Source organism: Scatophagus argus, chromosome 18 (assembly GCF_020382885.2).
Source record: "Scatophagus argus isolate fScaArg1 chromosome 18, fScaArg1.pri, whole genome shotgun sequence".
Taxonomy (NCBI): domain Eukaryota; kingdom Metazoa; phylum Chordata; class Actinopteri; family Scatophagidae; genus Scatophagus; species Scatophagus argus.
This window is the reverse complement of record NC_058510.1, coordinates 17,042,110-17,069,414: the sequence shown is the minus strand read 5'-3', so window position 1 is coordinate 17,069,414 and position 27,305 is coordinate 17,042,110. Positions and strand designations below refer to the sequence as shown.

Genomic DNA, 27,305 nt, shown 5'->3' with positions numbered 1-27,305 from the left:
AAATTGGGATGCTGTAAACAGCCTAATTAGCAAAACTTTCAACATTCCAGAACTGTCTGAGTTGGGTTGGGTGCGTATTTTTTTCCATCTAATCATTTTTTAGGCCACAGTTCCATCAAACAAAGGTGCCAAGAGAATCCTTCTTCTGGCTGCTGAGGCTTAAACGGCAAATTGTGCTACCTTCACCCCATCTATCTGTCTAAGAATGTGTCTGACAGTCTGCACCTTTTAAAAACAGTAAAAGATTCTGGTGGAGCTTTAATGTTGCATCCTTTTGTAATGGAAACATCCAAACTAAAAGATTTTTCATGTTGGAAAGGCTGAACTGCCCATTCAAATAACCTAAGATGATTTTCGCTGAAGGCTGATATTCAGTTAAATGGTGCCTGAATAAACGTTTAAGCATTTACGCTTCGCATGTAACTAGATGTATATAAATGTAATTTCAAAGAGACAGGGTTGGTCTTTGCAAACAACTATCTATACGCATGCCTAACATTTTGTTTCTTCTAACAGCATCTCTTAAGTTTGTCTACCTGTTTGAATCTGTTGGCATGCTTGTCTGCCTTTTCCATCTCTGCATCCATAAATCGATTCTTAAAAAAACCTTGCTTCCTCCTTGTGCCGGGGTGTTTATCTCTCAATTTGCTTGACAATGTTTCTTTGTGGCCTTACCAGTCTCATGTTTTTTTGGACACTCCTCTGACTCAGATCTGTCCGTTTCCTGTCTTTCTGGTATTCTTCAGTTCTTTCAGCCTGTCTGAAGTCTTCCTGCCTGGAGGACAGCTATGCCTCTTCTGTTCTCAGATGCATTCCTCTAAGCATCTGTTTATTTCTCTATAACAGTAGCTGAATCTGCAAAACACACTCTCCTCAATGCTCTGACGCAAAAAGGTCCCATGCCAAATACATGGTAAGCTTAAGCTAAACTGGCTGAAAGAGTCAAGTGCTTGTCTGTGTTGTGACGGTTTAAAAACATGTAAAGATGCCATATGTAAGTTCTATGAAACATTTAGAGTTTTGTCGCCATACCCTGCAAAGCTGACATTTTTGATTTATCTTGCTAGAACACTGAAAAGATACTGCACAGTACAGACCTACTTGTTTGCCAACCTGCTGCCTAAGCAAAGCTCAGAACATAAAGCTGCTCTAATTAGAAATCAGGTCAACTTCATCTTACAGAGAAAAAGTTTTAGAGGAGCACAAAAGAGTTAAATTATATCAGTATAGTTTATACAGATCTCTGGTATTCAGTCCTCAGGAAGCAAACTTTTCAAGTCATGCTTTATGCAAATTTGGAATAATTAATGGGTTCGCTTATCACAAATGTCAAAACGGATAATTGTAATAGAGTGTAACAGAAGAAGGGGGAGAACATACTGTATGTAAAACCTGTTGTGATGAGAGACATAATTGGAGGCTTCCTACGCATGGAGTTTCAGCACCGTGGACAATGCATTGTCCCTTCTTGCATTAAAGGGCAACTGCGCCAATTTTAAGGTTGGTTTAATAGTCATGGGTAAAAGTATACAGCATGTCAAGACCATTTATAGAGCATTCTGTGGCTCTGGAGAAGTAAAGTTGGAGAACTTAATCCCTGGGGATGACAGTAGGGCAATTTCAATTTAGGCAGATGAGGGACAGACAACATATACAAACACAGACTACGTACTCTGAGTTTGAATATATACAATTACAGCACCTGGTGGCTAAAGTCAATCTAATAGAAACTGTTTTCACATCTTCTATAATGGGCATTTTAGTGCTTTACTGAAATGATGATGTATATTGAGAAATATCTATGCATTGTATAGATATATATATATATGTATATCTATACATATGTATTTTGAAAGTATCTAGTAATTTAACGATAACGATTCCAAAATAACTTCTGTGGATAGACCCAACCAAAAATTGAAAACCAAACTAAAAATGACTGCTAATCTTATAAGACCTGCCCACATCAACATCTATTAAATCTTAAACACAGTACACACCAGCCATCTTTTTATGTACTGTGAATCTATTGCTGAGGCATGAAACGTCTTCTGAAAAATAACCCAGAGTGACTCACACTCTGGTCTTACACTTAGCTTTTAGCTAGCTTGTTGTCTTATACAGTGATGCCAGCGAGGCAAAATCCCAACACTGCCCTTAAAGCCGTCAGAAAGCATTAGCTCACCCCAATTCACGGATGGGGCCATACTGTACAAATGTCCCTTCTGGGCTCCCATCTAACAGCCTGCGCCCCAATGAAAAGTGCTAAACAACAGTGAAAAGCACTATGTGGTAAAAATAGACTGCTGATACAGTATATTCACGCCTGCCTGCCTTTTGAGGATTTGTGTTTGTCCTCAAATAGCTTGATGACTAAGTTGTGTACAGTGTGTGTGTTTGTGTGGGTGTGTATTTGTCTCTGTGCAGGAGACAGAACCACAGCGGTGGTCTTTATATTGGCTGGAACCTGTGTTTTTAGCTCTGTCTGAGAGAGACGGAACAGTGCTGGTACTGGAAGAGGGCAGGTGTTGTTGCCATGTGGCCTGAATCTCCCTTCTGGTTGTTTTGGTGACACATTTACTTTTTACTTGAACCACTAAGTTTATAAAGAATTTATAAAGAATCATATCAAAAAGAATCAAAACCAAACAGATGGCAAGAGCAAACTTAAAGCTGCAATGCAACATTTTTAGCTGCTCAAGGGCAGCAAAATAAACAGTCCAGCAGGTACAAAGCGTCATTAGAAAACATTTGAGGGAATTGGGCAGGTGTAAGTCCAACATTCACTGTCATTTTAGCACTGTTTTGGTCTCCACCAACTCCAAAAATAAAATAGCGAATAAAAAATAACCAAAAATATACGTTTTTTTAACAGCATTGAAAATCACATTGAAAACAAAGCCTGATGTATTTTATTTGGTCGCCGACAGCAATAACTTCCAGGAGAGAATCAGGAAAGAAGCTAGTGAAAGTGACTAACGTAAGATGAATAAATTTGGTGGTGGTTCAATGTCTTTAATGTCTTGTTTTGTTGTAATGTTTTGTTTTTGAGAAACAACCAGGAGCAGAAACTACTTATCATATGTTAAGTCTATTTTACGCTACAGCACAACTAGAATATATATTTCAGGAAGTTGTAGTTACGAAAGTCTCACAGACTCTTTGCGTTATTTAGATGTACTTTTCGTTTGTACATGCGTGGGTGATTACACATACTTACATACAGTACAAAGATGCATAGATGTTGTTGTGTGCAGTGAGGATACGCTTTATTCACTGTACTCACTGTGTTGTCTATCTATAGCCTCACAGGTAATAAGGCGGAGAGAAAACTATGTGCAAAACTCTTCTTTGAAGCTACATCAGATTTACTAGTTTGACTTTTAGAAGTCAAACATTAAAGATTTGAAGGTATCCTCACTTTTCAACATTTTCTAGTTGTAAAATTTGAATAGTGTACTATGCATCCACTTCACTTGGCAGCTTGCTGGATCTAACACCACACAGTCCAATAGTTGTCTATTCACTCACCCTTGTCACACCCTTGTCCACAATGGTCTATGTCTCTTGATGTTAGTTTTTCTCACAACTCTTAATACTTGTCTGAAACTCATCCTTTTCTCAGTTACAGACAGCACCAACTGTAAGGTTTACATTGTTCTCCATGTCCATGCTTGTCCATAAATTATCCTTATCCATTCCCTCTCAATATTTTGTTCACTTCTTCATATTCCCACAAGTCTTCCACAGCATCACCTCTTTTCCCTTTTATCCATTGACTCTCTCTCTCCTGCGGTACACAAAACAATAATTTTATATGCCTGCACCTCACTCATACATCCCTACGCTTGTCTTAGTATTGTCTAAGTATTTGAAAGCCTAGTATTGTCTAAGTATTTGAAAGCCTTTTTTTTCTTTCTTACTCTAAATTGATTTGTTTTTACCACTCTTTTTCTGCATGTCTACCGCCCTTTTCCTCAGTGTAGTCCCAGCTGTAACCCTCTGAAGTCCCTCTCTTCTTGCTTTTTATTGTGCTCCACATGTCTTCTTATCTTTTCTACAAGGCTTAAATACCACTCTCAGTGACAAAGACCCACCCCTGGACACTGACAAAAGGTTTCATTACACAGAGGAACGACAGAGCCAGCTGCGTGCAGCACTCTTGTCTTGTTCCTTCTCCCTCATATGTACACACATTTATACATACAAGACACAAGTGTACAAAAACATACACATCATGCACGTCAAACCTGATAAAGGGCAATGTCTGTTTGGCATTAACATGTACACCCACATGCAGTGATAGCACATATGAAGGCCTGCAAACCACACATTCAACACTATACACATTCACATAAAATATAACCACTCTGTGCATGGCAATGATAAAATTAATAAGTTAATAAAAAAAGAACATCTATGGGACTTGGAGGTAAAAAAAAAAAAAAAAAAAAAAAAAAAAAAAGATACAAATGTAAGCCCTTCTCTTCTGCTAGAACAAAAGGGGGGCATTGATCAAAGCTGCTTAATAGCCAGGTTCAACACTCCACTGTTCCTGTGGAGAGGTGAAGGCTGTCCCAGTCCTCATTACAGTCTCCAATAGGAGGCTGAGACAGGGAGTGTTGAAAGGAAGGACAAGGAAATGAATCCTCTGGAACTCATCTCCATAAATCACAGCAACACACACAAAACACTTCAGCTCCTCTGGACAAGGATGAAAACACACACCTGTGGACGCACGCAAATAAACACTTGCAAGCACACACATGTACACAAATGCCAAATGCACTGAAATATACACATAAATTGCCAAATGAATGCTTCAACGTAAACAACTATATACAAGTGACATCCACAAGTGCCATCCTAAAGTATTTCTGGCTTGCACTCTATGACTGGTGGTAAACATTATTTCCCTGTCAGCTGACTACCGACTAAATGTATAACACTGAAACAAATTCTACATGAAAACAAGCTGGGCATGATGCTTGTGAGCAGCTCAAGTAGAACTGGTCTATATTTAACTGGTCATTTCTGGCTGGTATAAACACTATTATTCCCCACTCTGCTGAGATCTCCCCGTAATGACTCACACTGCTGCAAACTCATTCTCAACAGTCCTCATATTCGACCATTTCACGATATCTGGTTACGGTGGCAGCAAAGCAGGACAGGTAATCAAGGTAAGGCCGCAAGTTTTCCAGGTAGTCCCAAGCAACCCCACAGCATTCCCAGGTCAGATGGGATATTTAATCCGGCATGATCTGAATTTGCTTCTGTATCTCTTCCAAATTAGACATGACATGAAAAACTTTAGGGAGGCATTTAGGAGACATCCTTGTCATAATCCGCAAAACAACTTAACTGGTTCCTTTTTAATGCAAATGCTTTCCTGAGCTCCTTCTGGATGGCTTCTCTAAGGGTGAGCCGAGCCATTACTTAAACCTCATGATAAGGTGTCACAAAAGAAGTGGATCAGCCTGCTCATGTGCCAACCCATTCTCACTCCCAGCACGTCAAATATGACAGCCTGGTCAGTTGCCCTATGCTTTTAAGTCTGATGCTTTTCCTGTATTTGTATAAGCATATTGCCCCAGGGTATTAGGGTTTGAGTCCTGTGCTTGACCAAATGTCAAAATTGACTCATTTTTAACTTCACATAGTTCTGTGTGACAGGACTCAAGTAACTAACATATCTATTTTAAACCTGAGTAATCCTTGTGCCTAAACCTGTTTTACAATGTTAATAGCAGTCCAAAATCCATAACACTGCATATTTGTTACTGCTAACTTGACCATAGAGCATAAATACAGCATCATAACTTGAAGTTAAGGGCTGCTAACCAAGCTGCTATATTTAACTAGTTGGGATTAAAGATCCAGATTCTGATCCAGATTCTGGACCTACAAAGTCAAAAACACAACATCATCTGCAAATAGCAGAAATGCCACCGCAATGTTGCCAAAAATACATTCTTGATCCGCTTCTCTTTTCCTGTACTTATCTGAACCATAAAATGCATAAACAGGGGAGAGAACAGAGGATAACCCTAGTCAGAATGTAGTGATTACAGTGAATATGCTTGTTTACCACCTAGAACTGAATGAAAACTCTTGACTTTAGTGTATCTACTCCACCAGCAACTCATTTCTCTTCCAAGCAACAGCAGCCTTGTTGTCGATATTTGCACACAAATAGCACTCAGCTATACAAAAGTCAATCATTCTGCAATCATTCCTGTGATAAGTCTTAGTAATGATGTACAAAAAAACACAACAAAGCAACAAGATGTATTAAAACAGAACTCACCTATGGTGGAGAATCAGCCAAGGCAGCAATCATCACAGAACATGGAAAGTAAAATCGACAAAAGCAACAATTACCACTTGATATTTTTAAGTTCATTCACACTCTCATGAAACACACCAGGATGTAAACTGTTGCTAATGTATAACAACAGATTTGAGTTGACATGACAAAATGAACCTTTTCCGTTCAACATTCTTTTCTAAGAAATGTTGTAAAGAAACAGACAGCTAGTAAGAAAACGAGAGTTAATTGGGTACAGGAGACAGAGGATAGAGTGACCCCTCACCCCTGGATGCAAAGAAAACAGTGTTAACACATACACCTGGACAGAAGAGAAAAAGAGGGTTGGTTTTTATTGAGTGAAGATGCCTAGTGGTGCCACTAAGGAGAAAGACTCTGTGATTGGTTAGTAGTATTACACCCATCAACAGCAACATTGTTAATTATGAGAACATCCCAGTAACACATCTGTGGGAATTAAAATACTCACAAATTAAAGTCAGACTACTCCACAGCCTTAGTTGGTCAAGACTTGAGCCCATGCATTAGTCACTCACAAACAGTCCAAACCGGACAAGCCAAAAAGCCTCAGCCAAGAGAAAAATGTGTACATGCAAGTGGCAATACAAATGGGTCTAATCCATCAAACTACTAATGAGTAAAAGACATCCAAGCAATCACCTCTGCCCAAAATATTATTTGAAATCAGGTTAAAATATCTGAATGACTCAAGCTGAAAGAAAACACCATGCATGGCCCTGAAACACTTGTTATTTTTAGTTACTTAAATCTATCTTTTTTGTCCGGGGCTGACTGCAACCAACCTTCTATGATGGGGAAAACTGGAGGGACCACGGCTGCTTCTTCCACGGAATCAGCAAAGCTTGGAAAAAAGGGCTTAGCTGAAGGGTTAAGACCAGATCCTGGAACTGCCAGAGGTGTGACTGAAGGGGAGGAGGGGCTCATGACAGGGGATGCTTGTGGAGGGAACTTCTTTTCCTCTGGCGAGGTGGGACTCTTTACAGAGGTGGAGGAAGATGAAGAACGAGACTTCTTAGATTGCTTCTGAGCTGATTTGGCATCTTTGTGCTCTTTGGGTTGGAACTCCTGCGCTGTGGTTTTGGGAGAGCGAAGAGGGGCTGGGCTAGGGGTGTCAAAGGACAGCCCTAAGGGTAATGGGTGACCTGAGGTGCTCATGTCACTGAAGTCAAATAGCTCACTATTGCTGCTCATGTGGGAGTCATTCATTAGCCATGAAGCATCTGAGGGTGAGAGAGGTGGGGCTGATGCTAAGACTTCGCGTTTGGGGGAGAGGTCTGAGCTTGTCTGGGAGGCTGGACTGAAAGCTGAGGTGTCTCCCTCAGGCATGCCTTGAACACAAGACTCTTGGAGAGAACTTGTGTTGATGCCACTGTCAACCATGTCGCCACCTTCATTCACTGGAGGGAAAGGTGATGAAAAAGCCTGGCTGCTACTACCCAAACTGGCATTTTCTGTATCTATCAGGAGGTCAAATGGATCACTAGGGCGAGAACCCATGGGGAAAGAGCCAAATGTTGCACTGTTGCCGGTGGAGGGCATGGTGAACGGAGCAGCTGTGGCATTCAGCTCACTGTTCAGGACCAGTGGGTTGATGGGAGTAGTTGTTGAAGAAAATAGGTCCTGGGACAAAGGGGAAGGGACCAGGCCTTCTTCGGGGTAATCCTCCTTTTTCCAGGGGTTCTGGCTGGTGTCCATGTCTGCAAACGAGGCCTCCAGGTTTGCCTGAACAGAACTACCTAGATCCAGCATCACTTCCTCTGTGATTTGAGAGGTCGCTGCAGATGCAGGGACAAATGGTTCTGCCATCACTGCCCACTCCTCTGGAAGTTTCTTTCTACTCTTACTCTTCTTCCCTCGGCCTCCACTCTTCCCAAGCTGATCCTCCCAGCCACCCTCTACTCTATCCCTCCTTGGGCCAATTCTGTGGTAAAACTCTTCTGTTGAGGGAGTGTTTTCTCCTTGTGCTTGCACCTCAAGGTAACCCCTGCTCTCAAGGTGTTCAGATGATCCCTCCTCTTTCTGTCGCCTTTTCTTCTTCTTCTTCTGCTTTCGATCTGATCCATCTCCGTCCCTTTCATCGCCTCCAGCATAAGCGGTGCTTTCTCGGCTAGGCCAACTGTCGGGTGGGTCATCGGGGCTCATTGAGAGATGGCTGGCATGACGACTGATCACAGAGGAGACACTGGGGGAGAAAGGTAGGTCTGTCGGTAGATAGCCAGCCTGGTTTGGCCAGCAGCCGCCTAAGGCACCTTGTTTTGGGTGAAGAGGGGAGAGTTAAAAATTGGGGGAGATGGATAAGCGTATATGAACTGGTTCCTTTCGTCTACTTCAAACATAATACAACTAAAAAACTTCAAAATGTATGACAAATAGCAAAAAAAATCTATAAACATAACAAAGAAGATAACACTAAATAACATAAAATAACTATAACACAAAAATAGTTTCAAATCATAAACAACATTGTAGTATAATTTCAAGGAATTCAATTCAAGGACAGAAGGGGTTTAAGTTGTTCCAGAAAGCTGAGATGCAACAACTACACCCTTTGTGGAGATCTGAACTTTGAAATAGTTTGTTCTCTTTCATTAACCTGTCACTTGAGTCAAACAAGCAAATTTGTGTTTTGATTATTTCAAAATGTAACCAAATAAAAATCCACTCCAAGCCATATTCCAAGTCTTAAAACTCCTGTGTGAACGCTCGCTGATGGAGGGAGGACTTGGAGGACTCAGAATAAAACACATGTTGGAGGAAACTGAATGAAATTATTTACAGAAGTAGTCATTTTGGGTAGCTGACTCACTCAGCTGAAACTACTGAGGAGTAAAAGAGCTCTGGTTGAAATTAAAACAGAAAGTGAGAGACAGATATATCTGTGTGTGCATGTGTGGCTGTGTGTGTGTGTGTGTGTGTGTGTGTGTGTGCGCATGTGTGTGTGTGCACTCAAGCAAATAAGATCACCTGGTAGACAGTTTTTGTGTTTCACATGTACACACACAAACACAGAGATAGGCACACAAAAAAACAAAAAAACTCAGAAAAGAGATCAATTATAGGCAGGCTCTAACTAAAATAACCTATTCCTGTGGACACTGTATAACAGAGTTCAGGTAAATGAGAGGTAAAAAAAGGGGACATTGCCTATGGAGATGGGGTGGTTCTTCTACTCTGGCCCAGTTTGTTTTCAGTTTTCACTTATATCATATATAGAAGAAGAGCTAAAGTGGAGCAGCTGTCAGGCCCCATATAGTACAGTGCCTCTCTGGAGTGCAATATTTCATATTAACAAACCCATGACAGAACTCTCCTCTCTATATTGTATGTGCAGTAATTGGGAAAGGCAGAAAAAGACATCAGACTAATGCATCAGAATGACTTAAATGTCATGTTGTTCAACCTCATTACGCTAGTAGAGCATCAAAGAACCGCCATCCAGCTGTATGTGCACAGTCTATAGGTGGAACATCCTCAAAATATAAAAGAGAGTTGAGAAAAGTCCTATATCCATTTCTTATGATATGACACTTAGCTCAAATGCTATTGCACACTAAAAAAAGCTCAGGATTGTACTTGAGGGGTTTAAACGTGTTATTAGTTAACTTAGTTAATTTGAATAAAATAGTAAAATAATCTAGTTTTGAATCTGAAATTGAATAGCAAGCTCTGGATTAAGAAATCAATTGTCTGAATAACAGTTTTCCTTTAACGTCTTTCACAAATATAATCACACAGATGAGATCAAGATTGTCCATGCTTATTTGGTGCTTGGCAAACTCAAACAGCAGTATATTCACCAATTAAAGCAACACTGATATTTAAGCCCCTTTTCGTCTTTAGTACAGATGCAAGGGGGAGGGGGTTACCACCTGCTGTATAGCAGTGCACCACGGGGGCTCAGCTGCTGTGATGCTTTGTGCATCGTTTCCCTGGCCACATGGGATATTAGCATGGGTGTATTAGCTGACACAAGCCACTGCATGGTGACAGCTACAGCCCCACGCTCTCTAGGATCACATGTGCACTGAGCTGGAGAGCAGGCTGTGGTGGGTGCGGGGCTGGACATGACAGAGTGGACAGTAAGAAACAGCTTCTCTATGTAGGATGAATACCCACATACACACACACACACACACACACACACAGTCACATATACTTAACGCATACAGTATATGACTAGAAGCCATGGCACCCTATACATGTCAGCATAAGATGTGCACTGACCTTCAGCCGCATGACCAAGTCACATTGGAACTGAAGTGTGCATGTGTGTGTGTGTGTGTGTGTGTCTGTGTGTGTGTGCAAAGAAAGCTATAGAAAAACACAGACAGCTGCCCTGTATACTGCACCCCTCTGTGGAACAAATCTGGCAGTGCAGCATAGCCACATATATAATAAATGACAGCAGTCAGTAATAATTGCTTATTCTTTTGTGCTGTGAAATTGCAAGGGGTGAGCAAAATGATGTTAATCCCGAACAATTCAAGAACTGTTAAGCGCAAACAGTGTTACAGAAGTGGGACACATTACAGCTGTTTCAAGAATAATTACAATTGTCAGTCCCAGTACAACGGGGTCTAACAATTAACACATTGGTGTGTACGTTTTAAAAGCAACATGAGACAATTAAACCCCAAGAGGTCATATCATCTGTAAGCAAACTGTAGTAGCCTTGGTGAAACAAATTGATAAAGCACCATTGAAGAAGTGGAAAAAAATCTTTCCAAAGAGTACACCGAGCATTGCAGTGTTTTCAGCAGTGACTTCACTACTTAGAATTGGAAACCTTGTTGAAAAAGAGCATCTTAATTCTGCCAAAATTCTCTTATCTCTTTGATGCACATTTCAGTGACGTGTGAGCTGATCTGATGATTGCATTACCTGCTGACAGATCCGCAGGGCTGCGAGGAGCCTGGGGTTCAGGCTGCATGGGGACATGCTCTTTCGGGGCTTCTGACCCAACTGGGGGTGTAGGGTGCTGGGGTTCGCCTATACTTGGCATTCTCTCTGCTGAGATGGGTGCAGCCCCCACCTCCACGTTGACTCCCATTCCACCTGGCTGGGAGAAACCTGACAATCCAAGGCAGATAAACAGATATTTTAACTGAGAGCACTACTGAAGCAATATTAAAGATTTCTGTGAAATTAAGTCAGAATTAGTGCGAGAATTCTTGAGTTATGGCTAAAACTGCGTTTTGCGAGACCAGAGTGACCTTTGACCGTCAAATTCTGATCAGTTCAGCTATGAAAATGGGATACGACATCATGATCGACAACTGAATGTGCTGGCGATTGGGTCAAACAGGTTGTATGAGTGAGAACTTGACAACACGTCTCCCCAACCAAATGATGTCATCAGCACAAAATGGCAGCTCTCGTAACCCGGATATTTTGGCTTCATTTTTGCACAGTGGGAAGAAGTGGAAATGAATCGTCTATCTTTGCATATGTCGGTGAGTTCCTTTAGTCTAAAGGGGCATTTGTGCCAAATTTGAAGAAAAGTTCTCAAGGTGTTCCTGAGATATGACTTTTACAAAAATAGGACAGACAGACGGAGAACCTGAAAACACAAGGCCTCTGGCCGTGGCTGTCGAAGGAAGAATGACTCAGACAAAACAACACATACTATCAGCTCCTGGCCACACTCTGTGTCTGTGTGTGTCTATATGCGGTCTGAACATGTACAGTATATGTGAGAAAAATCGGCAGATCCCGGGTGAGATTCTGAATGTGCGTGTATATTATGTAAATACACATGAATAACTGCAATTAGAAATATTTTGCGTGGGCATGAGGACACGGTGGGCATTCATGGACACAACTGAATGTGAATTTATAAAAGGAATGTGTGTGCGCAAAAGAGTATGTGTGTGTGGATTCAAGCCTGGAGCAGTAATTCGGTGGCCCAGAGACGACAGGTCTCATTAAGGTAACAGTGAGATCTGGGTGTGCAGAGGCTGGCATTGGTGCAAGACATAACTCAGCATCATTGCTCATACTCTGTGTGTATGTGTGTGCGGGTGTGTGTGTGTGTGTGTGTGTGTGTCACTCTGTGGAGTACCAGCAGATACCAATCTAGTGACAATTAAAACTTTGCATGCAGCTAACAAGCATTGCCTCACCACAAGCAATTTATCAGGGTGGAGTTTATGACCACAAATTCAAGTGACCTTTTTAACGCAAGAGGAAACGTAACGAGCAAAGAGATTTGGGCTGCTGAAATATCACTGTTTGCTGTGATGATTCTCAGTGATCGAAGGTTGTTTTGTTGTTTGTAAAACTGTATTTTGTAAACGTCGAATGTCTTTTTTCTTAGCACACCATTAACCAAATAGAACAGAATTCATTAAGATATACCAACAAAATAAATAAATAAATAGAAAAACAAAGATCTTTGTGAATATCTGTTGGAAATACAAGCAATACATTTACGCACATTTATACACATTTTCATCGAGGCTGGGAAGAACTTGCTCATCTACACAACAACACAACTCCCTCCCCCACCATGTTAGCACATGGGACACAGGCCAAACTAAAAATGACAAAAAGTACAATTCAAATATTTTTTTTTCCATGACTGACAGCTGAGTATTGCTCCTGAATGAGGGGCTACCACTACCGCACAAATTCTGGCGCTAACATATTTTGGTTTCATTTTGGTTTCAGTTAGATGTGCCACCCATCTAAACTGGCATCTGTGCCTAAAGAAAAAAAAAAAACAACAACAAAATGACTAAATTGTGAATATAACGTGTACAGATTTTCACTGAAAGGCTAAAAGTAAAACGGTATCAGATGCAAAACTAAGGTTCAGTGCATTGGGATTTTTATAGCAGTGCATTTTGCAGTTAACATTACCACTCTCTCTGACTGCTGAAAATACACCCATTATTTAAATATACTTTCTTGGCAAAAAAAAAACAACTCTCTTTGGGCTATCTTTTGTCCTTGCTTATGCTTAGAAAGAAAGAAAGAATGAAATAAAGAGATCAGGATTCAAATAGATGCAGTAGATGGGTGACAGGTGATTCTACAGAAGGAACCATGATGAAATGATGGTGTTACATTCTATTCCTGTGATGGTCCATGAAGGTGAAGAAAACGTTTACGTTGCCAGCTCAGTTAGAAACTGAGTTGAGTGACCACTGTTACCACTATTTAGCATTTTAAATTCACACCAACTGGTGCTACTGATGGAAGTTAGAAATACAAATACTAATATGACACAATATATGGAGTTGATGTAGCCAGAGGTTGATTGTATGTGTGAAGATGATTTATGTATGACTCTTGCCACTTTAAAATTCACTCAAATCACATTTTGAGCTCACGTATAGTGAAGCACCTATCAACTGCTGCTTTTGTCACAGTCGCAGTACCAGCGTCGGTGCTAATGCACCGCAGCTGTGTGGCAGTTAGAAGAAAATATCAGGAGTATACCTGAAAAAGCTCCCATCCGGCCAGTATCCATCAATTGGGCAGGGCCTGTCTGAGTGCCCAGAGGGTCTGAATAACCTGCCATGGAGGCTGGCAAGAGGGAGGGAAAGAACAACAAAGTGGTAGAAAAGAAGGAGAGAAAATGTGGAAAAAGGCAGGATGGATGACGCAGTCAAAACAGATAGAGAAATGAATAGGAACATGGAGTAGGTGGTGGTTAACCAAGGGATGCATTAATAATTTAAAGTGGGTGAGGTGGAGGTAGACAACATGAGGGAAAGAAACAAAAAAGAGAAAGGCTTTAAAATTGAACTTTCTGCATTTTAGCTTGAACAATTCTGAGCACAGACCATTTTTAAAATCATAAAACATGACATTCTGTTTTTGTGTGTACATGATTATATCTATTTTCAAACCTAATACAACCGCTACTATTTGATTAGTTGTATACCTATATTTGTATCTTTGTATCTCGTTTGTCAGTACATTTTGTCAATAAAGTTGATTCTGATAAGATGACGAATTATTCATTATTTTGATCTTAAGACCCTTGAGAATAACACTGTCCCACAGTCAGGACACGTTCACATTATAAGTCCAGAGTCAAGTTTCAGGGTAAGTCCAAGTCCTCAATTTTGTGTTGTTATTTTTGGCATTTCTGCTGTAGTTGCTCTCAAACTGATTTAAAGTTGGCTGCATACTTTTTTATATATCCTAATTTTTATCGTTGACATCAAGAAGGATATCAAATCATTCCAATTTAAGTTATTAGATCCTCAGTCCAAGTGAGGTCACGAGTTTTGAGTCAAAAGTGAGTTGTCTTTTGCTTCTTTAAAGCCGCTAGATTTTTGACTCAGGTCTGACTGCAGCCTGTGTCCACACCTCTGTTATTAACTGATAATTGGTTTTGATAGTAATGTTCTCTGAGATAAAAACCAACCATTTACAATCATTCATAGAAACAATGGACAACGTGCACCCAGTAGGCAGAACGCTGTCCCCATAGTTAGCAAAATGACAAAAACGTGTCCCCCTTGTTAACCTGCCATCCCTCTCTATCCCCTGCACTATCATGGAATAATAGTTTTTTTCACGCATTTTTATTTTATTTCATTTCATTTGGCAGTGTCACTTTGGCCCACTGCTCTTGGCCTTGGTACCTGATAAGAAGTCTGTAGCCAAGGCCTGCTGTTGGTCAAGTGAGCGTGGCCACACCTCTCCCTGCGGCTCTGGGCGCGACGCTGATGTCTGTCCCCCCGCGGTCACTTTACAACCTGCAGTGACAACATGGATCATCAAACATCAGTTAAACCTCCTTGCTGATGACACGCCATTCTACGAGTGTAATTTAATAACACGAGGCTATCGAGACCAGATTCCGCTGAACTCAAGTCCACACACACTCAAAGCACTCACACGGAGACATTTAATAAACATTAACACTTGTATATAATGAAGTCTATCACACATAAAATGCTCGCAACACACGAAAACGCACCCACACTCTCACCTGCCAAATTTCCTCCCAAAAGCAGATATCCCAGTCCCATACAACTCAACATTCAGTGTACTGCCTCTGTCTCTGTCTGTCTCCACTGCAGCCTCTGCTGGCTCTGAGCTACTAACACTGTGAACCCCCAGTCACACACACACACACACACACACACACACAATGGCCACATAAAGAGACACACACACACACAAGAATGCAGTCGGGGAGTCTGGGTTTGGTGTGACGTTTCACTGTCTGTCTGGTTCAGGTCCCAGGCCCCGCCAGCTAGCGCCTCCCCTCACACTCCCCGACTTCCCACAGCTCACTCCCTCCCTGTCTACTCCTGCAGTCACCCTTCAACTCTTGTCCCAGTCTTCAACCAGATATCCTGACTGAACTGCAGAGACCAGGACCCCTGACTGGCAGCCACAGACAAACAACCACTGTGGCTGCCAATGTGACTGTCTGTGTGTGGAAGGTAAAAAATGGAAGAAAACGAGGAGAAAAAAAGACAGCGTGGGGAGAGGCACGCAGAGTGTCAAAGAGGGAGATGAATGGTTGAATGGAGTAATGGTATAATATGTAATATGGAAATAACGGAGTGATGCATGGAGGAAAGGTAAGAAAATGGATAATCAGGAAGGAAGTGAGACGTGGGAGAAACAGAAGGAGAGGAGGAGCAAAGGAAAGAAGGAGGGAGCCACCAATGGCAACCCTCTCCCAGCAGCACTCACAGAGGGTGACAGTGAGGCAAACAGACAGGATGCCACCCAAAGTCACAAAGGCTTTCATATATCAGACACACACAGGGGCCATGGTAGGGTGCGCATCGTCTGTGTCGACGGGATGCAGAAAAAACTCCATCGGCAGGGTCACCGATTGATTCAAAAACACTAGTGCGGCAGCACTTGTCCTCACGGTATCACATTTGTGTTTGCCTGCCTGTCTTTGTGTCTGCCTCTGCCTTGTAAGCACATATTTGTTTTCAAATAACAGGAGATGTTCAAGGTCACAGGACAGGACTTCCAACGTGGCAAAGGTTGGCCGAGACGAGCTCAGATAAATGCACCGAGCGTACACTGCTCTTCTGAGGGCGAAATCAGTGAAGCAAAAACGTTGCAGGAAAAAACAGGCGGATGTTTCCCCTGCTGTGCTGTGGTGCTGTCCAAGGTGCTGAAATCACACTAAGCAGCTTTGAAAGGGCAGTCAGGGGCACTGGAATGAAAACCTCTCATATCTATTTGCATTTTTATGCCTTTCTGCTGGACCACTCTTGGGTAGCCTTATTTGAAGAAGACTGAGGGTGTTTCTGTGTGTGTGTGGGTGGGTGGGATGGGAAAGGGCATGAGGGGGGTGCAAATACATATCCTCAAAGCTGGTGACTGTCTGCTAAGCATTCATCACTCAAAGAAAACATCTCTCGGGTAAAATTAGCAACCACATCAGAAGGCAGAATTGAAGCAATTAGAGAATTAAAACAGTGCTGCTTCACAGGCTAAAGTCTGTAGTGTTTGTGCATCATTTCCATCGGCTATTATACTTGCAAAGGTTCAGAGATCAGGGAGTGCATCAACATTGTTCATCAACAAGTCCAACAAAGCAAAAGTCAAACAGGGCTGTCGACTGACAGGACTCTGGCACTTATGCGATACAGGGATTCATTATTTTGCAATACTGCAAGCAACGCAATAGTTGGTCATATTTATTGTGATATTTAACTTAAATTTTAGGAAACATAGCATAATGAACACCCAACCATAAAAATATTTATTGAGTCAGAACAGTGGGGTCACAACACAAAACACAAATTAACTATTGCATAACTGTTTGGAGGTGATTTAATTAAAAATGAAGACACTATCACAAATCTTAATATTGCGATACTTAACTGTGTCATTGGCCAACTTGTTTTCTCGAGGAAACACAGGTGGCTCAAATTTGACTGACTGTACACAGTGCTCTGTGCTTTGCTTTTTATCTTTGCCCTTACCGGACAAAGGGTGCTTTTGTGCTGAACACTCACAGCGCTTTACGACACATGCCATATTCAACCTTTCACACACACCTTCATGCGCTGATGCATGCCTACACGGATAACCACGGCCTGACTGAGAGTCATCACACACTGTTGCAGAGCCTGCAAGGTGCTGACCTGCTCAAGCGATACGCTGCTTTCCATCCAAAGCACCTCATGATACTCACACACTGATCAAACAGCTATTAGGATTCTATCAGGAGCAATTACATTAGCAATACAGCAAAATGTCCATCAAACAGGACATAAAATCACCTTGTGAAGCCGGTCTGCTGTGAAACTGTGGTGTTTATGAAATTTGGGATTTTAACTTTCTTTTTTTTCCTTTTTTTTTTTTTTGGTCCGGTAAATGTTAATGTGCCTCAGGCCTTCTTTTGGCTCAGACGAAATTTGTAGGGGTTCAGTTCAGTCCGCAAAGAAAATTTTCATGCTAAGTAATTTCTCGACACACTGCACTGTGTTTAATGTAGCAGTGATGAACTGCTCAGCTTGAAAGAGGGAGGAAGAGCAACTGCGATGGGCCAAATGTGAGTGTGTGTGTGTGTGTGGCTGATTTTTTGGAGCATGTCCCATGAACTGTTTCTAGTACTGCAGGTGAGTCAGAGTGTCCTCATCCATCACTGACGACTTGATCTTTAACAACTGTTTCCTTACAGAACAGTAAAGATAATCGCTGCTGGGCTACTTACATGAAACACTAATGAGATCTGACAAATTTTATTCTGTTATTTTTTTTTGTTGGAGTTTTTGCCTACTTGTTTTCTTGAAATTTTGAGAGGTTATATTGTTATGTCATCATACTGACATGTGCATTGTGTCTATTATTAGCGAAGCAGGAAACCAGGAGTTACCTTTGGCCTCTTGTATGCAGTGCCACAGAAGTGTGACTGCTGCCACAAAGAGTTAGATATCTGACCCTGTACTTAGCGTGAACAAAATTTCCAAATTATGTAAGAGCTGCTGCCGGGGGTGGGGAGCGCTGACCTCAGTATCAGGACAAAGGATGGCGAGACAGACTGGAGCAGCTATCAGTCTGAAGGATGAACTTTACGGTCTGAGATGCAATTGAGGACACAAGCGCAAATACACACACACACACACACACACATGCTCAGAGCTACTCTGCCAGAGCTTACATGCCAAAAGTACAAACACACACTGGGTACACACTCATGTTCACACAGAAAGACACACAGACACAGCATGATAGTAGACATACGGCCAGAAAGTCAGACCGCGCACTTAGTGGACACTTGGCTGACCTGGCAGAGAAGGGAAACTAAATAAAGCCTAGAATGAACACATACACACACACACATCTTGCTCGCCTTAATCTACTCCTGCCCAGACACACTGTCAAAGCGGTGGTGGATCCCCGTGAGGCTTCTTTTGAGGACAGACAGCAGATTCAGGATCAGCTGCTGAGGTGGCACAGGGGTTAGTGGAGGAGCACTGCCATTCAAATTTTGTTATGATGACATTCTGAAGCATGACTCAGGCTACAGTACACTCTTACTTGCTCTGACATTCTCACTAGCAGATTATACCATAATGCAAAAAACAATGAAAATGAAAATTCTTCTTCTTGCTCACCTTGTTAAGAGGTCTAGTGCTCACCTCAGACTGTACAAAAAATTAGCATAAGCATACTGTGTGTGATGACTCATGTTATAGTTGCACACAAACTGCTTTCTAAAATACAATAAAAATAGCAAACAAATCATCAAAAAAAATGTCTACCTTGAGCAGTAATTGAGTCATTCTTAAGCCGATCACCAAATATAATTCTTCAGTCTCCCAACCCAGGTTTTACCTCAACATAACTGCAAAGCTTGTGGCAGCTCTGACCCCACTTCCCCCTCACGTCTATCTAATCTCATAATGAAAGAACACATGCACACACACACACACACACACACACACACACAGGTAGTTTTCATTCTGAGGTTGAAGTAGGCGTGCTTTAGTAAATTATGTCCAGTTATAATATTCTATAGCTATATATATGTGACCACTACACCAACAGGGACTTTAATGACATTGCATTCTAAATACACAGCACTAGACAGCTTTGCAGCGATAAGAGCTTCTATTCCTTTCCACAAGAAATTTTTGTGTTTTTGTGGGAATTTTTGCCCATTCATGCAGTAGAGTATTTGTGAGGTCAGACACTGATGTTGGACAAAAAGGTCTGGCTCACAGTCTCAGGCACAGTCATGCTGGAATAGAGGGCCTTCCCCAAACGGTTAGAAGCATAGCATTGTCCAAAATGTGTTGGTATGCTGAAGCATTAAGATTTCCCTTCAGTGGAAGTCAGGGGCTGAGGCCTACCCCATCCCAATACTTCTGTCTATATAGTGTATAGCATAACTGAGCTCACCAAACTCCATGTGTTGAACAGTCGGACGTTTATTCTACTTTCAGCCCCACAGCAGATGCGTGTACTCTGACCTGGTGACCGAATGCTAACACCACAGCATCCATCCATCCATTTTCTATACCGCTTATCCGTCAGGGTCGCGGGGGAGCTGGAGCCTATCCCAGCTGACTACGGGCGAGAGACTCACACTTAGGGGCAATGTAGAGTAGCCAATTACCCTAATGTGCATGTTTTTGGTATTGTGGGAGGAAGCCAGAGTACCCGGAGAAAACCCACACAGGCACAGGGAGAACATGCAAACTCCACATAGAAGGGCCCAGACCGAGGCGACAGTGCTAACCACTGCACCACCGTGCCGCCCCTAACACCACTGCATGTTAAACAAATGTCTGCAGAATACTGTGTGGCTATGATGCTAATGCAGGTCTCATTTTTAAGGTGAGTGGAAAAGTTGAATTACAGATGGGAAATGTTCCTACACTTGAACAAAAAAAAAAAGAAAAAAGAATTGAATAAAAAGTGAAAGCCACACATGTGAGAAATCTTGTAGTAAAATATAAGGTTATGTGTTGAGTCCATTGCTGCTACAACAATTACAAAAGCTGAACACCGACACAGTATCAAAGGAGCACTGTTCAGCCAGCTAGAGGGACCTGTGCCAAGCCTTGCCAGGCCAAGACAATAGTGTTGTCAGGTCAAGACGCAAAGCCATAACATCAAAGTAAGGCATGGGGACAGAGCAGAAAAACAAAAACAAGGTAAAGGATCGTTACTGTGACCATAGGCCTACTGAATCAACTTTAATTCACACAGTGACCCACAGTTAACCAGGCCATTACTTAGAACATGCTCATATAGGAAGACTAGTTTCTTCTATTTCTAAGTTTTGATCAGTGTATGTACATTTGCACCGGACCATATTCATCATTTCATCAACACAGTTTGGGTTTCAATGACCACAGCTTAACAGCGACAAAGAGAAACTCAGAGCAGACTGGTGAGTATCACATGTCTCTGTTGTCCCTCATGAAAAAGTTAATTATGCTGAATTCCCAACATAAGCAATATAGTACAGGTACTGCAACTCCGCCCCAAATGGTTTTAACTTAGCTTTGATTTGTTACTGTTATTATTTGAATATCAGCTGTCATTTAAGAATAACAGGAAGTTTGTAAGGCAAAAGTACAGTGAACTCTGCAGGATTTAAAGCAAGTTATGGCTGATAACCTGTGGGCTGTTCTCTCAGGGTCTCTACAGGACCAGGGAAAAAAAAATCAAAAACCCTTAAACCAGGATAACCTCCAATATGCAGCAATAATGGCTGTATTAAGAAGTTGACGCAGTTGTGCCAAGAGTGTAGACTTCTCTGTGAACCTCTTCTGTTTGTTAGAATATATACTGACTCTTTCATCAAGTCGGCGACCTCCAGAAATAAGCCTGTGACCTAGTTTGGATATATATGGAGAACTCAATCCTAGGGCATATAGGCTATGTACAGGCTGCTTGCACATTAAATTTATGAATGATGACACCTTATTGTAAACATAAGAAGAAGAGAGGATCTTTCTCATACCCTCAGCAACAATTTCCAAATCATTTTACTTCACTTGATTATCATAACAACTTACTGCCACATAAGCTTAATACCAAACCTGGCTGTTTTTCATGGCACCCTATGGATTGCCTCACCAAAACCGTCTAATCTGGGATGAGCCGGCAGGATAGGCTGGAATGCTGCAGCTGTCCTCCAGCTGACCCCAGTCTCTCCCTGCTCCTCTGCCTCAGCCTCAGCTCCTCTAGCTGGGATAGCGACGATGAACTGGCTGGGTCAGGGCTGCCGCACTACCACAGGCGCACAATGATGGTTCACAGAGAGGACAGGACAGAGTGCTATTCTCCGGTGAGGACAAACATCCAGAGTGTGCTGTTGATTCAGCCACGACAGATTATTAATCGTGTACTTTGAATGAGGTTGAGTCAGCAGCAGTCCTCTTTCTGTTCACCTTTACCTGCAAATGTCCTCTGCAAACTTTGTAAGGGATTATATCAAAAATACTAAAAAGAATTTCATAAGCTGAGGGAAAGCCTCGAGTTGCAAATGTGTCTGTTTCCCTCTGCTACTGTGCAGTAAAAACAGAATATACTTTTTTGCGACTGCTGATAACTTCATTGGCCTAATTTTTGATTCGGCACCATATATAATATTAAGTTATTTGAGTTGAGCGTACCATATTATTTGTTTGAAAAAATGAAAGTGGAATGAGAGAGTGAGAGGAAGAGGTAAAAGAAGATGCAGGTGAGGTGAGACAATGCTGGAAATAAACAGATCAGAGGTGGTGATTAGAAGAGCTAAAGGATTCCAACAGTGTCTCTAAGCTTGGGGACACCATCTAGTACTAACCATATGGCACTTTGGCACTGGCCTAGCAAGAGGTTAAAGGGCTTCTCCTCAAGGCCCTCCTAACCACCTGAGCACTGAGCCTTCCTACAGTGGTTCTGTATGTATGGATCTGACCTATTCATAGAGAGGATCAAGCCAACGTTATGTTTGGTCGAGAATAAAATGATTTGAATTGAAACTGAATTGAATTAACAGCATAAACAGGATTCATTCAAGAGTAAATTGCATTGATGTGGACACTGCACACAGTAGAGTTACTGTAATTCAGACATGCACCTTGGCTGGTGTTGGGACTATGGGTGGCTAATTGGGCCAGCTAACGAGATGGTTACCTAGCTACATCCATAAAAACAGCAAAAGAAAGCATGTTTGACATTGATGGAGCTGTACATCATGTGCATGTACATTATAAGTCAACCTATAGTATAACTTTTAAATGACCCCAGTCGATGCGACCTAAACTTCTGAGTCTACTGAAAACAACATTGGTGAAATGGACATCATTGGTTAGAGCACTTAATAGAAAAAGGCTCAAGTCTTTCACTTCAGTTTGCCAAAAACAAAAGTGTTACTTTGATCACATGTTAACTTTTTCAGCTTTAAAAAGTGACATCCCTTGCTTTGCTCCTGTGGTACCCCTGCTGCCTCACTTATGTGGCAAGCTAGCTAGCAGGTGAGTTCACACGTTGGTTCACATGGTAGAGTAAGTACTTCCTAGTCAACAAACAGCCTGATATTTGTTAGTTAGTTTGTCTGTTGAAGAAGGATTTGGTCCATAGAGTCTTGCATACAGTTTGTTGCACTCATAGACCAGTTCATTTTGATTTTAAACGGATCATTATAGTTCCAATATGATCTTTTCCCCATACATTCGAAAAATATTTTAATATTGAATAAAAAGTGACAGTCCTACCAAGGTGCAATACATATTGCATTCCCTTTTTTGAGTAGAAGAAGATCATTTTTTTGTGTGTTATTACATGGAATAATGACTCACTAATGATCCTCGTTTTTCTTTTCAACCATAATTACACACGTGTCCTTTAACTTAAACCACAGAAGGTTTGGGTGCTGTTTAAAACACAGAAGGAGGCCAGGCTGTGAAGGATGACAGGTCAAGATGCTGGGATGGTACAAATTCAGTGTGAGAGGGTGATGTGCAATGACAGGCAGTAAAGAAACAAGGTGGATTGGATGTGGCATTGTCCTGTAGTGTGTTTGGTTGTGTGTGTGTTCATGTTTCTGCGACAGGCGGGTGGTTGAAGGCACCTGCAGGGATCTTTAACAACCACATACACACAGCTGCCTGTTAAACTGTTCTCCCTCCCCATCCTGGCTTCCTATCTTTGATTCCAAGCCTACAGTGTCATCTTCCACACCTCCTCATCCTAGCCTGAAAACAACCCCATGTTTGCCTGTCTGGAAAGAGGAAAATAACACAGAAGCAATCCCTGTGTGGCTATTTTAATCCCACCGTAGCTTCCTCTTGACCTTCTTCACGTCAATGTTTGTTAGTTTCTATTGGCACGATTAAGGAGTTGAGCAAAGGATTCTCAGACTCTCCTCTGTATTTTCTTTTCTCGTATTTGCATTTCTAGCTGTCACGCTTTCCAGAACTCCTCACTGTCATGGATCACAATTCACGCTACTGAGCTGAGCAGTGGGGGCCGCATTTAACTCCCACCAGCAGGGATTGTGCAGTCAGTCCCTGTCAAATCAACAGATGAAGTGAACAAGTGCACATACACTGAAAGAGTGTGCCAAATCACTAGTTGCACATGTGAGTGTTTCTCGGGCAGAGTATTTCACATTTAAAGCTCAAAGGCAGGGAGGGAGAAATTTATTCACTCACTGCATGTGTGTGCATATGTGACACGCATTCACAGTCAAACGCACACACCTTGACATGTGAAAGAAGCTCACACAGATGAAAAGCTTTCTGTCTACATCAGTAAAGGAGGAATTAGGTCTCTTCGCAGCTCAAGGATTAAAGTTGCATCATGAATATTTAAAGGAGATTTATCCAGCATTTCTACCAAATCACTTCTTCAAGTAAAACAGGATGACAGCGTGAGTTGATCAAATTATACAAACATGGTGATGCGCTCAGTTAAAAGTTGGGAGTTATGGTTTTCAGTCAAATAGAAAGAAGGTGGCATATGAAAAGTAGGCTAGAGTGAGTTTACTTTTCAAAGGCTGAAACAAACTTGTTTTCCCAACACGTTTTATACTGAATATTGTCAGTTGTGTTGGTCTGTACTCTCACAAACAAAATGAAGAAATGAGGTCTAGGCCAGATGCCAAGGGTGTCATCATTCTCCAAGTCCATGATCCAATCTGATGCTTGATTTAAAACTTTTTTCAGCACTGACAGCTATGCTTTTGTTAGACTGCCACCTTCCACAGCATCTGGACTGTTCCTTAAAAACATGGGGGCAGTTTACAAGCAGCTTGACCTTAGCTTGGTGGCTTTTTGGAGGATAGGAATAGAAAAGTTCAAATTCACTAAAAATAAGGTCAACAGAGAAAAATGCCACGCCATTAGAATCAATAAATATAAAAACCGAAGACAGAAATTCAGTTTGTTGCAAACTTTAGTTTCTCAACTCTGTCCCGAGTAAGCTCTCTTCCTAAACAGATCAATCAAGGATCTCCAAAAAAGAAAAGCAATGGCCTCGCAACCCATGTATACTCTATCAAGCTTAAGCAGGTTGCTTAAGTGAAGATGTCCATTCGTTTTAAAACAAGGTAGTTGCTTAGGAGAATGCTGCAACACTGAAATGTGTGGACAAAGATACTTCACCTGACTTTTCATTTTTGGATGAGTGGTTATAGTTTTTAATCCTTTCAAGGTCAAATGATGTACGTCTTTTACTGTGTATGAGCAGATGCAGATGCATGATGTACTGTACTACTGTGTGGGAGCCCATCTATGCATTATGTACATAATTCTCAGATTTCTATCCCATTCTGTCTCTTAGATCCTGTTATCTTCCTTCACTCAGCCTCTTCAAGGGTAACGCAGGGGATCAGCTGGTCAGGGTGAGGTTCTCTTGGGGTTGGGATGTTCGTGCATCTAAGTGTGTTCTTGCGGTGTACACTCTGAAAGGTACGGGACGATCCCTCCACTGAAATCTGCACATCTGCTTACACAAAGGACTCGTTCCATTCATCTCCCGTTTTTCTCTTGACATCACCCCGCCACAACTCTCAAAGTAGGACAGGCTGCCCCATATAGACTCTCACACGCAAATAAACCCATGCTGCCAGAGAGGATTGCACAGGTCATTTTGATCTGTGGAGGTTACTCTATAGTGCATTGTAAAGCATGAGCAATACAGCTACTCATGTCACAGCTGTCCCTGCTGGCAATGGACTGAGCAAGGCTATGTTAAAGGGAATATTAAAAGGGCTGAGAATTATTTTTGTCAATTTATGGTTAAGTCTACAAAATGTAATGTTGTAGAAAAAAGAAAAAAAACACACAATACAATTCTGAGCAGGTACCTGTGAAGCCACTGACATCTTTGTGTTCAAACACTGAAAACAATCTGTTTTTTTATTTATTGATCTAAGGTCACACAATGATGCCTGAACAGACTCCTTTCAGTGAATGAAGACAGAGAGATCTGGCTTATAGCTCTGAAAAGTTAATAAGAAGAACTTTATTTTCTCACACATACTGTTCTCAATGACCTGTTTTTCTGCTTTCTTGACAACGGCCTCTTACAGCCATGCAAATAGTGATTGGTGTAAAAGAGGAAGTAGCGTGACGTTGTTATGGTGCGACAGTACATCTCAGTGAGGCCAGCAGAATGGGAGACTGCTGCTAGCATTCCAACACTTTCTTCTTTTAAACGCGTCAATGATCTTTTCCTAACTCGTACGAAATGTTAGTGATATGACCACAAGTACAAAAAGGAGGATGGTCAGATGAGAGAAATCCTTTCATGTTTAAAATGTGACAGTCAATCACTGATTTTGGAAGAGAAGGTAAAATAATGATATAAATAAATAAAATATAGACCAAACCTCTTTATGGAAGGCAGACTTCCTTTCATGCCTTACTCTGAGTGTTTTTAAGCCACGGCAAGAAGGCAAAATAAATATCACGTTTTTCTCCTTTCTCTTTCCTAAAAGAATAAGCCTAATAAAGAAACCTGATTTGTAACCAAAGAGGCATGTCCCTCAGAAGCAACAGAAAATCATTTCCTCAGAAAACCGCTGAGATAAACAAATATCTGATAACAGGTAATAATACTGCAGTTAGTATAAATGCTGCGAGGGACAATAGAAAGGAACTGGGGGGGAGCAGTTAGACAATAGATAAGAGGGTTAGTTCAGGTTGGTTAGAAGAAGAATGAGAAACCCCAAAGGCAGGTAAGTGTGTTACATATTGCTTTATTAGCTCAAGGTGCAGGCAGACAACAGAGAGAGGCACGTCTATAAAAACTCTGAGATAAGATACTTTTTGAAACCGACACATATAAGAGGCTGGATGCAAACCTTTGTGGCACACATAGGATGTCTCTGTGCATTTAAAAAAAAAAAGCCAATTCGTTAAAATCCACAGATAATATAAAGTACATTACAATGTAGGGTGAAAAATGTGCTTCAGTGTTGCTGTGTCCGGGGATGACCCTGACCTCAGACCCTTGAAAGTATCTCCATGGGACCCTCTAAGCATGAAGAGACCAGAGGAAAGTTCAATGTTACAATGAGTGGTGATGTGCCTGCTAAAATGCACAGACGGATGAAAGTGTGTTTTTGTGTACAAATCTCAATTTTCACACTTTGAAATTTCATTCTGTTCGGCCAATGGCCTCATAAAAAAACAGCCACTGGTTTCTTCTGCTTTCTGCCTCACGGGTTGGAGTTTATTGTATCTTGTGGCTAACAGGACATTGTCATCTTAATGGTTCTGATGAGTTTTTACTGAACTAAAATTTTGGCTGACAGAATTCATCCTATACACTGACAGTATACAGCAACAGACACAACAGATACACAGAGTTATTAGTAAGCAAACATGGAAGTCAGTACCTAAGATAAACAATCAGTCAAAACGATCAGAACAATTGAGGTGAGAGCTAAAAACCATATACGTGTTACAGTGAAAGAGGTGAGAAGGCAGTTCGGAGACAACTGGGATATTTAAGGTGATGATTGTCCAGTGAGGGTCTGGTTTTATTATTAATCTTAACA

The 27,305-nt window shown here is 41.5% G+C and overlaps 1 protein-coding gene across 5 annotated transcripts in view; it reads right to left on the bottom strand.

Annotated features, from left to right (window-relative positions):
- Positions 1 to 27,305, bottom strand: part of LOC124049902 (microtubule-associated protein 4) — a 98,348-nt gene that overhangs the window by 38,619 nt on the left and 32,424 nt on the right. For all 5 annotated transcript variants that reach the window (XM_046372011.1, XM_046372010.1, XM_046372012.1 and 2 more), the window contains exons 4-7: positions 14,953 to 15,066; positions 13,796 to 13,882; positions 11,234 to 11,422; positions 7,135 to 8,601 (exon numbers count right to left, since the gene is read on the bottom strand). In XM_046372011.1, coding sequence (XP_046227967.1) covers positions 7,135 to 8,601; positions 11,234 to 11,422; positions 13,796 to 13,882; positions 14,953 to 15,066 — 1,857 coding nt within the window. The remainder of the gene's footprint in view (positions 1 to 7,134; positions 8,602 to 11,233; positions 11,423 to 13,795; positions 13,883 to 14,952; positions 15,067 to 27,305) is intronic.